This window comes from Sinocyclocheilus grahami, unplaced genomic scaffold, assembly GCF_001515645.1.
Source record: "Sinocyclocheilus grahami isolate Dianchi unplaced genomic scaffold, SAMN03320097.WGS_v1.1 scaffold93.1, whole genome shotgun sequence".
In the NCBI taxonomy this organism is placed as follows: Eukaryota; Metazoa; Chordata; class Actinopteri; order Cypriniformes; family Cyprinidae; genus Sinocyclocheilus; species Sinocyclocheilus grahami.
In genome coordinates, this window is record NW_015505272.1 from 1,243,732 (window position 1) to 1,258,941 (window position 15,210).

The 15,210-nt window shown below is 37.9% G+C and overlaps 1 protein-coding gene across 2 annotated transcripts; it reads right to left on the minus strand.

The window, feature by feature from the left end:
* Window positions 1–87: 87 nt before the first annotated feature.
* Window positions 88–15,210, minus strand: LOC107587516 (protein O-mannosyl-transferase 1-like). 2 transcript variants are annotated; one of them, XM_016275330.1, is made up of 20 exons: window positions 14,964–15,210; window positions 14,698–14,825; window positions 14,475–14,581; window positions 14,341–14,391; window positions 12,151–12,297; window positions 11,951–12,056; window positions 11,725–11,784; window positions 11,460–11,553; window positions 11,224–11,379; window positions 9,507–9,637; window positions 9,309–9,404; window positions 8,119–8,211; window positions 7,829–7,925; window positions 7,649–7,741; window positions 2,185–2,305; window positions 2,011–2,108; window positions 1,814–1,927; window positions 1,592–1,718; window positions 1,206–1,383; window positions 88–651 (listed from the first exon to the last, which is right to left on the minus strand). In XM_016275330.1, exons 2-20 carry the CDS (start codon window positions 14,814–14,816, stop codon window positions 477–479), a joined length of 2,163 nt encoding a protein of 720 aa, XP_016130816.1. In that variant the 5' UTR covers window positions 14,817–14,825; window positions 14,964–15,210; the 3' UTR covers window positions 88–476. The 2 variants fall into 2 exon arrangements, with proteins under 2 accessions (XP_016130816.1, XP_016130815.1); XM_016275329.1 differs by lacking the exons at window positions 88–651; window positions 1,206–1,383; window positions 1,592–1,718; ... (1 more) ...; window positions 2,011–2,108; window positions 2,185–2,305 and adding exons at window positions 4,516–5,079; window positions 5,634–5,811; window positions 6,020–6,146; ... (1 more) ...; window positions 6,439–6,536; window positions 6,610–6,730.

Here is a 15,210-nt window from a genome sequence, read left to right on the forward strand (position 1 = left end):
TTGAGATGTATACATCATCCGAAATCTGACTAAATGAGCTTTCCATTGATGTATGGTTTGTTAGGATAGGATAATATTTAGCCGAGATACAACTATTTGAAAATCTGGAATCTGAGGGTGCAAAAAATCGAAATACTGAGAAAATCGCCTTTTCGAGTTTTGACCTATACAAATTTATTTTGGGCTATTGCTACAAATATCCCCAAGCGACTTAAGACTGGTTTTGTGGTCCAGGGTCACATATGTAAACATAAGAGCATGATAAATTAAGCACTAAATAGTGCTTTACAGTCCATTTGGTTTAGAGTTTTGAGATTGAGCAGCATGAGTTCTCATTAAAGAGTATTTCACATTTTTAAATTTGGGTACTCTAGACCCTAGAAACCGTATTTCACACTACCAGCTGCCTTGGCTTTAGATTTGACATCATCATGAACTTACTGAAGCTCCCATTCTTAAAGAAAAAAAAATGGATTTCAGCGTTTCCTTAGGAGAATATCCCAACTCTCTCTCCAGCGCAGTGCAGCAAGCTCGTCTGACGATAATGCTGGCTGGCCGTAGGTTAGAGGACTCAAGTTGTGGTAGGACATGTATACTGAACAAAGGACTGCCAGAATAACACCACCAAATGCTTTCCTTTGAGCTGGGGATCTGAGAAACCGAATGACATACAGATACGAGCATAGACAGTTATTTACACTGGAGTGACACAATGATAAAGATACAGGTTTCATTCACATACACCATGATTCAAAAGTTTCGAGTTAGTAACATTTTTTTTAAACAAATCAATACTTGTATTTATTTACTTGTATGTAATTAACCAAAAAATATTCAATGTCATATAAGATTTCTATTTAAAATAAATGCTTTATAAACTTATAAATAATTTTTTTTTTTTACTTTCTATTTATCAAAGAATCCTGGAAAAAAAATGTATCATTGTTTGCTCAAAAATATTAAGCAGTACAACTGTGCTCAACAATGATAAGAAATGTTTCTTGAGCAGCAAATCAGCATATTAGAATTATTTTTGAAGGATCGTATGACTGGAGTAATGACTGCTGAACAGTATATTCAAATACAAAACAGTTATTGTAAATTGTAATATTTCACATTATTACTGTTTGCACTGTTTTTATGATTGGTGAGCATAAGACACGTCTTTCTAAAACATTAAAAATCTTAGAAATTAGAACTCTTACCTCAATACATGGATGTACAGGTGCTCTATGACTATAGGTATCTGCAAGATCTTAAAGGTGAGTGCTGGAAGATAGTGATACAGAAACAGAGTCTTCTCCATTAGGAAGAATGGCAGGTAATTCACTGCCCAGCCTCCAAAACAAATGACACCAGCCAAAACCAGCTGTTCCCAAGAGTCTAAGAGAGAAGAAAAAGTGGGAAAAGAAGAGTTTATTAAAGGTGATGGTGAAGCAAACATCTCTATTATTATTGCTCACAGTTAATGTCAGAGAATAAACTCTATCCCCAATATTGAACTTTGTGCAACGTCTCCCTCACTGTCTGTGCAACAGACATGAATGATACAATCAGATCAAATCATATGGCAGTACTTCCAAGCACAAACCTTGAGGAATGTCTTCAACTTTCCTCCGTCGTCTTGGTAAGTAGGTTAGAATCATAAGACAGTAAACAACCAGTGAAAGGTTTGCAATGGTCCAATTAACAATATTCCCAATCAGCTGAATTTGTGCCTGTATTAAACATAGCACAGATTAGATTAGCCTCATATTCATTCTGTCAAACACAAAGAAATAAAAGAAAAACCAACAGAATGATGTTGACATACATTACTTGAAGGATGAAGCCAGTATGCAATGTTGGTGTCCATTGTGATCCATTCAAGAGGTGATGAACTATATTTGTGCTCAGACTCTTCATTCTTTACTGTCAGCATCTTCCACTGTTACTCAAACATACAACACCAGCTCTAAATGGCTTTTCTGATGATTGACATCAGGACCATTATTCATATTTAATATTCACCTGCAGCTCAAGACATTTGGCCATAAAAGTGAGGTTTCTCTTGATGTCGCTGTGTGTAGGTGATTTCAACTCCAACTCCCTTTCCTTCTGTTCCTGACCTGTACAGATGTGTCTTTAATCAAAGAAAGAAGACATAAGGAATATGAAAACATATAGAGATGTTATTTCTCATACTTCGGCCATAGCGGTGCTCCTCCACATTCCACATGCCGCTCTGCTGGTAACCTTTATAAACCTTATCCCCAACCACCTCCAGCTGTTTGAAACCCCACTCAGGCAAAGATGCTCCACTGAGCTGCAGAACATTACAGAACAGTTATAAATAACACTTTTAAAGAGATAACCCGCCCATCACCCTCATTTTGTTCTAAAGCTATATGACTTTCTTCTGTGGAACATAAAAGGAGATGTTTCAGGAAATGTCTGAGTTTTTTGCAGTAGCCCCTCACTGCAGAACACAAGATCCAGGGGACGTGGTTGGATCCACATCTAGGGGGTGGAGATGGGTGGGTTTAGGGATCAGGGGGTGGAGATGGGTGGGTTTAGGGATTGGGGGTGGAGACGGGTAGGTTTAGGGGTGGAGATGGGTGGGTTTAGGGATCAGGGGAGTGGAGATGGATAGGTTTTTACAATGCAACAATCACTATTGATATACCTGTACACACACACACATATACAGTATCTCACAGAAGTGAGTACACCCCTCACATTTTTGTAAATATTTTATTATATCTTTTCATGTGACAACACTGAAGAAATGACACTGCTACAATGTAAAGTAGGGAGTGTACAGCTTGTATAACAGTGTAAATTTGCTGTCCCCTCAAAATAACTCAACACACAGCCATTAATGTCTAAACCGCTGGCCACAAAAGTGAGTACACCCCTAAGTGAAAATGTCCAAATTGGGCCCAATTAGCCATTTTCTCTCCCCTGACCTTCTACTGGAAGACAAGAGCAATACTCTGATGCAGAAAGGCAGCAGGTGTGGAAATATTGTACTCAAAATAGATGTCTTTCAAACACCATTTCTTTAAATTTTATATGGGACATTATGAATGTTAAATGCTGAATTGCATGTGTTGTTTTGTAGAACATGGTCAGGCATTTGTTATTTTGGATCCACTGATGGCAGCTCATTTCATAAACAATCTCAGGAAACGGCCACCATCACAACTGCTAAAACCACACTAGGGCATCTTAAGGCCATTGAGGAGCGAGACGCAGTGCATGAGGCAAGTTCATTTCAGATGAGTTGGATATAGCATTTGTTCTTGTCTAAACGTGCCTGATAAGCGCATGAAACAGACTTTTGTGCTTAGTACAATAGGACCAACATACAACAGCTGTAAATGAGCTTTATGTACTAGCCTTTACAACAGTATCTAACTATATTGGAGCTGTAAAGTACCTACAGATCAAATGAGGCTGCGACAGATGCTAGTTCATCCATTCAGAGGCCTGACACATCATGCATTAATAATTTGCAAGCTGTAGCTTTTTTGGTTTTAATTTTGGATTGCACCTAAAGACCTGCAGGTTGAATTTTAAAGGCATAGTTCATCCAAAAATAAAAATTGTCATAATTTACTCACCCTCAAGTTGTTCCAAACCTGTATGAATGTCTTTACTCTGTTGAACACAAAATAAGTTATTTTTAAGAATGTTGGTGACCAAACAGTTGACAGTAGCCACTGACTTCCATAGTATTTTTTTTTTCCATAATATGGGAGTCAATGGCTACCATAAACTGTAAAAAGAAAGGAACTCATACAGGTTTGGAACAACTTGAGTAAATGATGACAATTTTCATTTTTGGATGAACTAAAGAATACGAACATACGTAAATATATATTTTTAGTGTTCATCTTTTGCAACTGTTAATCTTCCCCCAGCACTATGGGCAGAGGGTTCAGGAGGAGCTGTTCAAAGCCCAGCGAGAGTGTGACGCTCAGGAAAGACAGCTGCAGCTGTGGAATGACCACTGGCAGAGTCAGCTAAAAACCCTCGCTTCACTCAACTCTGAATGACCGTGAGACATTTATGAACACTGACAATATAAGCAGAGGCATTAAACACCCTCAAAGAGAAGGGACACTACATGGACTTGTCTTTCAACTGTGCTAACTCAACATTTACACGCTAATCTGTTCCATGTTGTTGGATTCATGCAAGGATTAAAATAATGGCTGCTATGAATAGGCTAATACAAAGTTTGATGATATAAAAAATGTTTATTCCATATTTTCAAGTTTAATTGGTTAGTGTTGTGCAAGGATTAAATAAAAGCCAATTCTAATAAATGCAACCCATCTTATTAGTTTTACAAGTCTCTAAAACAATACAATAAAATTGCCATACAAACAGAATAATATGTGACCCTGGACCACAAGTGTCTTAAGTGTCAATTTTTCGAAATTGAGATGTATACATCATCCGAAATCTGACTAAATGAGCTTTCCATTGATGTATGGTTTGTTAGGATAGGATAATATTTAGCCGAGATACAACTATTTGAAAATCTGGAATCTGAGGGTGCAAAAAATCGAAATACTGAGAAAATCGCCTTTTCGAGTTTTGACCTATACAAATTTATTTTGGGCTATTGCTACAAATATCCCCAAGCGACTTAAGACTGGTTTTGTGGTCCAGGGTCACATATGTAAACATAAGAGCATGATAAATTAAGCACTAAATAGTGCTTTACAGTCCATTTGGTTTAGAGTTTTGAGATTGAGCAGCATGAGTTCTCATTAAAGAGTATTTCACATTTTTAAATTTGGGTACTCTAGACCCTAGAAACCGTATTTCACACTACCAGCTGCCTTGGCTTTAGATTTGACATCATCATGAACTTACTGAAGCTCCCATTCTTAAAGAAAAAAAAATGGATTTCAGCGTTTCCTTAGGAGAATATCCCAACTCTCTCTCCAGCGCAGTGCAGCAAGCTCGTCTGACGATAATGCTGGCTGGCCGTAGGTTAGAGGACTCAAGTTGTGGTAGGACATGTATACTGAACAAAGGACTGCCAGAATAACACCACCAAATGCTTTCCTTTGAGCTGGGGATCTGAGAAACCGAATGACATACAGATACGAGCATAGACAGTTATTTACACTGGAGTGACACAATGATAAAGATACAGGTTTCATTCACATACACCATGATTCAAAAGTTTCGAGTTAGTAACATTTTTTTTAAACAAATCAATACTTGTATTTATTTACTTGTATGTAATTAACCAAAAAATATTCAATGTCATATAAGATTTCTATTTAAAATAAATGCTTTATAAACTTATAAATAATTTTTTTTTTTTACTTTCTATTTATCAAAGAATCCTGGAAAAAAAATGTATCATTGTTTGCTCAAAAATATTAAGCAGTACAACTGTGCTCAACAATGATAAGAAATGTTTCTTGAGCAGCAAATCAGCATATTAGAATTATTTTTGAAGGATCGTATGACTGGAGTAATGACTGCTGAACAGTATATTCAAATACAAAACAGTTATTGTAAATTGTAATATTTCACATTATTACTGTTTGCACTGTTTTTATGATTGGTGAGCATAAGACACGTCTTTCTAAAACATTAAAAATCTTAGAAATTAGAACTCTTACCTCAATACATGGATGTACAGGTGCTCTATGACTATAGGTATCTGCAAGATCTTAAAGGTGAGTGCTGGAAGATAGTGATACAGAAACAGAGTCTTCTCCATTAGGAAGAATGGCAGGTAATTCACTGCCCAGCCTCCAAAACAAATGACACCAGCCAAAACCAGCTGTTCCCAAGAGTCTAAGAGAGAAGAAAAAGTGGGAAAAGAAGAGTTTATTAAAGGTGATGGTGAAGCAAACATCTCTATTATTATTGCTCACAGTTAATGTCAGAGAATAAACTCTATCCCCAATATTGAACTTTGTGCAACGTCTCCCTCACTGTCTGTGCAACAGACATGAATGATACAATCAGATCAAATCATATGGCAGTACTTCCAAGCACAAACCTTGAGGAATGTCTTCAACTTTCCTCCGTCGTCTTGGTAAGTAGGTTAGAATCATAAGACAGTAAACAACCAGTGAAAGGTTTGCAATGGTCCAATTAACAATATTCCCAATCAGCTGAATTTGTGCCTGTATTAAACATAGCACAGATTAGATTAGCCTCATATTCATTCTGTCAAACACAAAGAAATAAAAGAAAAACCAACAGAATGATGTTGACATACATTACTTGAAGGATGAAGCCAGTATGCAATGTTGGTGTCCATTGTGATCCATTCAAGAGGTGATGAACTATATTTGTGCTCAGACTCTTCATTCTTTACTGTCAGCATCTTCCACTGTTACTCAAACATACAACACCAGCTCTAAATGGCTTTTCTGATGATTGACATCAGGACCATTATTCATATTTAATATTCACCTGCAGCTCAAGACATTTGGCCATAAAAGTGAGGTTTCTCTTGATGTCGCTGTGTGTAGGTGATTTCAACTCCAACTCCCTTTCCTTCTGTTCCTGACCTGTATAGATGTGTTTAATCAAGGAAGAACACAAAAGCAATATGAAAATATATACAGATGTTAATTCTCATACTTCTGCCATAGCGATGCTCCTCCACGTTCCACATGCTGCTCTGCTGGTAGCCTTTATAAATCTTATCCCCAACCACCTCCAGCTGTTTGAAACCCCACTCAGGCAAAGATGCTCCACTGAGCTGCAGAACATTACAGAACAGTTATAAATAACACTTTTAAAGAGATAACCCGCCCATCACCCTCATTTTGTTCTAAAGCTATATGACTTTCTTCTGTGGAACATAAAAGGAGATGTTTCAGGAAATGTCTGAGTTTTTTGCAGTAGCCCCTCACTGCAGAACACAAGATCCAGGGGACGTGGTTGGATCCACATCTAGGGGGTGGAGATGGGTGGGTTTAGGGATCAGGGGGTGGAGATGGGTGGGTTTAGGGATTGGGGGTGGAGACGGGTAGGTTTAGGGGTGGAGATGGGTGGGTTTAGGGATCAGGGGAGTGGAGATGGATAGGTTTTTACAATGCAACAATCACTATTGATATACCTGTACACACACACACATATACAGTATCTCACAGAAGTGAGTACAAACAAGCAGACTAAGGACATGGTGGCGGCAACCCTATTGAGCATCTCAAGGTCTCTAACATCCACCATCTCTGTGATGTCGTCATGGAGGAGTGGAAGAGGACTCAAGTGGCAACCTGTGAAGCTCTGGTGAACTCCATGTCCAAGAGGATTAAGGCAGTGCTGGAAAATAATGGTGGCCACACAAAACATTGACAATTTGGGCCTAATTTGGACATTTTCACTTAGGGGTGTACTCACTTTTGAGGCCAGCGGTTTAAACATTAATGGCTGTGTGTTGAGTTATTTTGAGGGGACAGCAAATTTACACTGTTATACAAGCTGTACACTCACTACTTTATATTGTAGCCAAGTGTCATTTCTTCAGTGTTGTCACATGAAAAGATATAATAAAATATTTACAAAAATGTGAGGGGTGTACTCACTTCTATGAGATACTGTATATCACATTTTTTCTGGAAACTGTTTTATTATTACTCCTTTTTTCCTGTACAGACTGTACTAATATACAAACCTTTAAAACAGCTGAGGTGTTCACATGGACTAGTCGCACCTCTGATAAAATCGTCTTCCAGATCTCTCTATCAGACTCCCTGTTCACTATGTCCTATAGTGCAATGAAAATAATGTATCATAAAACAAATTTCGAGTAAATGTGAACATGTATTATAGACTTATGAGTCTCAGATCTTACCACTCTCCATAGATTCTGAGCTGGCATAGATACATTAAAGTCTATGTAGCCAGACACTTCCTGTGAGTGAGGACTCATGGGGGCTGCAACATCATGTCTTGGAAACAAAGCATAGCCAAGTTATTGCTACTACTATCTTAAACAGTTTACAAAAAAAATATAAACATTATTATTATTATTATTAATTGATCATAAAATATCAAAATAATTTTACTAAATGTATTTTAATTGATATTGATGTAAATAAAAACATGTAACTTTAACAAATCTAATGATGGTGGAATTATTACGTGTTCAGATAGCGAGTGGTCATTCCATGCAGCAGCTGAATAATATCTCCATGCCTGATAGGTCTGGGTGGGCTGCGGACCACGAGACTGTGCCTGGGGTTTAAAATTACAATTACAATTCATGTAAAATATTTAGCTGCAGCCCATGGGTCATATGAAATTCACGAAGTAATTTTTAGTAATGCTATATTTATTAAAGGAGTAGTTCACCCAAAAATTTTAATTTGCTGAAAATTTACTCAACCTCAGGCCATCCAAAATGTAGATGAGTTTGTTTCTTCTTGGGAACAGATCTGGAGAAATTTAGCATCACATCACGTGATCCTCTGCAGTGAATGGGTGCCATCAGAATGACAGTCCAAACAGCTGATAAAACATAATAATTTTTAAGAAATTCACGCGACTCTAGTCCATCAATTAATGCAAAAAGCTGCCTCTTTGTAATAAATTCATCAAAACACTTTGTAACTTAACCATTGCTTCTGGCTAAAATAACTGTGACGAGAGGGGCGGGGCCGAGAGTCGTGGGAACGGAGCGAGGCCGGTGGAGTAAATGCTAATGCGCGACACCTGCGCCACTCTCCGGTCTCGAGTCCCACGGAGGAGCTCCGGAAGGATAAAAGGAGGAGTGACGACAGTGTTGGACGAGAGAGGACCAGGCCTGGATTTTATTTTGTGTTTTGGTTCTGTTTGTGCGCAACAGTCATCCGTGAGGGGCTGTCGCGCTATTTTGTGTTTATTTTATTATTAAAGTTTTGTTTAAGTGTTCGCCGGTTCCCGCCTCCTTCTTCCCGAACCTACAAACTTTGTTACAATAACGAAAAAGTCAAGATTGAATCAATATGCCAGTGGATTTTGATGTGAGAGGACAACAGGGGATGGACTTTTTCACTGGAGGAAGCATTATTATGGATTATAGATTGTTACTTAGGCCAGATGCGACAGTTTAAAGTTAAAATAAACAAACACGCAGCTTTTCACTTCAAAAGATGTTAATTGATGGACTGGGGTCGTATGGATTGCTTGTGGATTATTGTATTGTTTTCATCAGCTCCTGAACTCGGATTATGGCGGCACCCATTCACTTCTAAATTTCTCAGACTCATCTACATCTTGGATGCCCTGAGAGTCAGTGAATGTTCAGCAATTTTTTTTTTTTTTGGGTGAACTATTCTTTTAAATCAACATACCGTCCAGGGTCTTTAATAATCCACCAGTTGTTGACATCTTTAAAAGGATAGCAGGTCACCTGCTGCTGGTGGGAGCTACCACGGCCATTTTCATACCTTTAAGCATAGATAATTAGCAAAGATCAGCATGAAGATGTGGTCGTTTAGGATTATGTCACCTTGAACCTGCGGCTTTGTGACAGAGTCCTGATGGCTCACCTGACTGGATAGTTAGCCTTGTGGGAGTGAAGCCAACATGGAACAGGTTTACTGGACACGGTGCGGAGAGTGACCTGTGAGCCGAATGCAACATCCAAGGGCTGCCCCTCAGTGATCCGCGCTAAACCGCCCTTTATAGGAGAAATGGGAGAAATAAAGGAGATGTTGACCACTCAGATAGGTTACACCGTGGGAAGTCGTGGCCTAACTGAGGTGCCCTTGAGCAAGGCACCGCACCCCCAACCGCTCCCCGGGCGCCACAGCAAAAAAAATGGCTGCCCATTGCTCCGGGTGTGTGTGTGTGTTCACTGCTGTGTGTGTGCACTTTGGATGGGATAAATGCAGAGCACTAATTCCTAGTATGGGTCACCATACTTGGCCACATGTCACTTCACTTCTGTGGATTAAACCAAATCTGTTTAAATACATTATGAACATTACCCTTCAAAAGTTTGGTATCAGCAATTTCTTTTCTTTTTAAAGAAATCATCACTTTTTTCAGCAAGTAAATTGTTGAAAATTGATTCAAAAGAAAGAGTTGACTCTGAATCATTTAAACGAGTCGTTTTTAAAACGAATCCCAAGCCGTTTCATGTTGACTTCAGCATGAAATATTAGCATATTGCCCGCCCACTTGTTAGTCTTTTCGCATTGGTCTGAATGAAAATGCAAATTCATTCTTTGCCACTAGGTGCCGCTTTTGGAGGTAAAATAGCTGTTTACCCAGTAACGCTGTACACAAAGCAGCACTGAGCTGCTTTATCAGGCATTACAGGCAAGATGACACGAAAATTAGACCACTCGGACCAATCACTGCAGATTAGAGTCACGCAAAGGAGGGGTTTGGAAAAATGAATCGTTGAGCGAATCGTTTGGGAGTCGTTGAGCAAATAAGGTAAACCATAAATGCATATTATAAGACAATGAAAGTGTTTTTTGACCTTGCATGCATGTCAACCTGTTGTTGGGGACTCCCAAAAACAAAATATGAACCTTTCATAACCCATAATAGGGGCACTTTAAAGATTTCTGAAAGATCATGTGACAGTGGAGTAATGGCTGCTGAAAATTCAGCTTTGGCATCACAAGAATAAATTAAAATTTTAAAGGGGTTGTATGATGGGATTTCAAGTTTTCCTTTCTCTTTGGAGTGTTACAAGCTGATTGTGCATAGATAAGATCCCTGAAGTTGCAAAGACTAAAGTCTCAAAACCAAAGAGATATTCTTTATCAAAGTTAAGACTCCCCCACATATCTACCTCACTATGTGGAAATATTAGCATAATGCCGCCCAAATGTGCACGCAAAGAAAGAAGGCGTGGTTTCAGTAACCACAGTTAGTGTTGAAGCAGCCATGTCAGGGAGACGCTGTGTGTTTCTAGACGAAAGCAGTTTATTTGGCCTTCCGAAAGTAGATGCATTTAGGAATCTTTAAGATTACTTACAACAGAACAGCAATGCATTTTATGGACGACCGACACCAAATAATGATCTTTAAAAAAAAGCATCATATGACCCCTTTAAATATATTAAAACAAAAAACAGCTTTAAATTTTAAATAAATAAAATTTGAATAAAAAACAGTTTAAAAAGTAATATTTCACAATATTGCTGTTTTACTGTGCTTTGATCAAATAAATGCTGTCTTGGTGGGCATTAAACATAAGAGACTCTCACCAACCACAAACTTTTGTACTTTCAAGAAACTGATCTGTACCTCTAGACTTGCTTGAAAAGCACTGCTCATCATCTGGTCATGTGGTCCACTGCGATACAGCAGCGTAAGATGGATGTAGAAAAATCCAAGGTACATGATGACAGGTAACACCACAAGAGCCAGGAAGCGAACCAAAATCTGCACCACTACTTTGCCCTTTTCACACAGATCACAAAATCATAATGTGCAAAATCATAGTGCTGTAAAACCCAACATGTTTGATAACTAAAACTCACATGGCTTAAGGTTCGATCTCCAATAACATGCCAGGTGTGTACAGCTGCCAGGCCTAGCAGTAAAAAGTATGTGAACATACCCATGTACTTTACCCTGAAAAACAAGCCAAAAAAAGAAACCCCACCCAACCATTTGGCACTACTTAAATTTAATTTGCAGAGCACGTTAAACTAGATTTTTGCACTTTCTGAAGAAAACGTGAGTGGCGCTTCACAAAAGTAAAAAATCATGTTCAAAACATTTTTTTTTTATGACCGTACATACCCAATTCCACATGCACAACTGACCCCACAGGTCACGAGCCAAAACCACCTAAAAGATGAACTGAAAGAAGAGAAAGCACATGACACATTACCATGAAATTGGGGCAAATAGCATTACAGTCACAGAAGGCTGACAAGACAATCCATTTACTTTTTTATCCAAAGTGACTTACAAATGAGGACAATCCAGATCTGAGACTGACAAAACGGATATCAACTATTCTTACTTGTGTGCTTTGTAAAAGCGGAGGTAAGACAGTACAGCTAACAGCAGGAAAAAGATTAGAACAGACTCCAGCAGCATAAAGCGTGATTGCACAATCAAGGAGTTTTCTGTAAAAATGAAACAAAACTATTTAACCTACAGTAACAGGCAGGAAAAACCATCATTAGGCAATGATTTGAAAATGATATGCTAAGCACTTACCCATGAGAAGGAGCACACAGGCCCCCAGTGCTGAGGAATGGGAATATCCAAGCTGCACCACCAGAAGATAAGCAAGAGGTATACAAAAAGAGCCAGCAAGGGCCGGTATTACCCGAAGGCTCCAAACAGGAACATTACTGGTGTATTCTACAATAGACCCAAAATCAGTAAGAGTAATGCAATTACTAATGCCTGTGCTATGTAAAACAAAAGGAAAGTTTAAATGTTGTCTTGACAAAGTCTTGCCTGAACATTCACAACCATTTTTAAGGTTATATAAGACTTAGTGTGTCATGTAGCTTGATGCAATGTAAACATTGCTAGGTGGTTGCTGGGACATTGCAAATCAGTCATTTCGGGTTCTGATCACTTATTGAAAATACTGCATTAGTCAGAACAGCCTAAAAGACTGTGCCATACTAGTTTTCATTTGCTCTAGTGGCCCTCAACCTGTTTTTCAGCATACAGTAAATACTAGAGGAATATCTTATCAACATGTGGGGTGTTAAACAATGGGGTGTCTTCAAGGTCTAGAACAGGGATTCGCCATTTACTGTGCGATCTCAATAGTGTGTGTGTAAAAAAAAAAAAAAAGTGTGAAAATATAAATACAAAATTAAGGTCAAATGTTTCACTGTTCATCTCATATTTGAAGAAAAAGTCCAATTCAAAGTATATGACTATATGTGCATCAATAATGATTATTTTAATGGCTTTGAAATGAAAGCATCATAGCAAAGCATGTAAATACATTAATATAGTACTAGATGCATGGTATTGGACCAGACTTAAAATGCAACACTATATCTAACAGGGGGTCCGTGTTCTGACTGTCTATCTACCAAGTGGCACTAAAATAGTTTAACATACTGCAACTCCTCTAGCACTTGTGCGCTCCTCATTTGGGAGTCACACTCACGGTCTTCGCAGTCAACCTGAAATGTAACTTTTTTTTCTTCAGTAAAATCAATCTAATATCATTTTGTTCAATAATATCTTTTCTTTTGTATTTTGAGAGAATTTTATGGTACTAATTAATATTTATGCAATTATGATTAAGTTTTCCCATTGAAAATAGTACTGTACACACATTTTTTTACAATTATTTTTCAATCAATGCAGTATTTCAGATTTAAATAGAGACTAGGCCTTTAAAATCCAATTTTTTAAGGCAGAAAATAGCACCTCCTGGTGAGAGCAAAAAAAGAAAAACCTGTAATTTCACGATGTAACCACTAGATTCCTGTATAGGACTCTATAGAGAGGCTTGTGAATACCCTGGTTGTTTTTATTCATACTTGTTTACTTTTATTAGGTTGTGGATTTAAATGGATATTAAGGCATTCTCAAAGACTACTTTTTGTCAAGGTTTATATTGTTTTAAATTCTGATTTGAAATGTAGGTTTTTGCATTATTGTAACAATAATGTAACAAAAATTAACAGGAACGCTTTATTAGAGCTTAATCCTTCTGGGTCTGCTCCGATTTGAACCCTATTTCAGTCTTTTGACTCATTTTGGCCATATGGTTATAGCCATACCAATTCGTTTGAGTGTGTATAATTCTGTATGTGTGTGACTGTGAGTGTGTGTAAGTGAGTGGATGTATCTGTTTTACTTAACAAATTCTTGATGTTTTAGAGTGTAACCCCTTCCTTGCTGTCCACTTTTTCACTGCATTGTAGTTGAATTATTGATTTTTTTTTTTACATAGTTGCAGCGTTACAGTCACACCAATTCATAGGTGTGTGTGTGTGTGAGAGTTGGTGTGTTGATTTTGCACGCTAGATGTTTTAGAGTTTCACCCCTTCATTGCTGTGCATTGTGGGGGATTTGTAGATTGTACGCACAAAAATGTTCTGTATTTTCGTTCTTAATTTCCTATGATCGGTCATTTTTGAATGAAGACCATGAGTGTGACTTTTTTTTTTACGACCAAATAGCGTTTTTTGCCCTCAATTTTTTTTATGTTCACAAACCAAGTGCCATAAAAGTCACCAAGTTCCGTACCATTCTGGTGAAGCTATGATTTTAAAAAATGCAAAATGTAAAATTATCCGGTCAGAAGTGACCACAAGGGGTAGAAGAAGTTAGAATTGGCTTAGAGACAGTAAAAACTGGAAGGTATGTCTGTACATGAAGAGTTATTTTGCTTTGTCAGCTCAGCATAAACCTGTATGAGATGATCACCTGCTCCAATCCTGTTCCAAACAAAGTTGCCATCAAATCCTCCTAAATACGCTGCAAAGATAAATAATATGCATTAGTAAATACACAAAGTGGCTTCATGAATATAATTTATAAAGTATCAAATATCTTCTCACCTCCTAAAGCTAGTATCATGTGGCCAAAAGGTGGACCACTCTCATCAATGAAAAACACTTGCTTCATGTACAGAGACAGGAACTGTCCGTAATAAACTTCATCAAACCTGTAGCAGTATGCAAAGATGATATATACATATGTGCATTTCTTTTAATCCACAAAATTCAAAGAATGAAAATAACTAGAAAAAGAAAAAGAAAAGACAATTAAAGGAAGACTTACACAACAGCTTTAGGAAGGTGAATGCCACACAGTCTGGTCACGAGCGCTGAAACGGTCACTGCCACCAGCAGCAGATTGATCTCCACTGTAACACTGATGGGCAGTTTCACACACTGCATGTTGCCTGACTACATCCATCCATTATGGTAAAACATACCGTTATTACTATATACATATACATTTATTTGCATATACAAATACGCAGGATCCGGCATGGAAAATGCATTTGCATATTATGTAAATACATGTAGGCCTAGTTTATTTACCTCGATTCAGTTAGATTTAGTTGTGAATTTCGCAGTCATTAGTCAGCACTGCTGCTTTCGTGACTACATGTGCTGTGTCTTTCCGCCAAATGTAATGAATACCGACCTTCGCTAAACCTTGACTTTATTAAAAATGTATACAGCTGTGTCCCTGGCATAAGCGACAGCTTAAGTCTTCACCTTAAAAACACTTAAATGTGTAAATAAACCGACGGTATGTAGTATGTGCGCTAGTGTTTCCGGCCAG

Coding starts and splice junctions, on each gene's coding strand:
- LOC107587516 (XM_016275330.1), bottom strand. CDS start 14,816: ATGCAGTGTGTGAAACTGCCCATCAGTGTTACAGTGGAGATCAATCTG. Junction 1,928..2,010: donor CCAAATGTCTTGAGCTGCAG/GTGAATATTAAA, acceptor TTTGAGTAACAG/TGGAAGATGCTGACAGTAAA. Junction 1,719..1,813: donor GGCTTCATCCTTCAAGTAAT/GTATGTCAACAT, acceptor TGTTTAATACAG/GCACAAATTCAGCTGATTGG.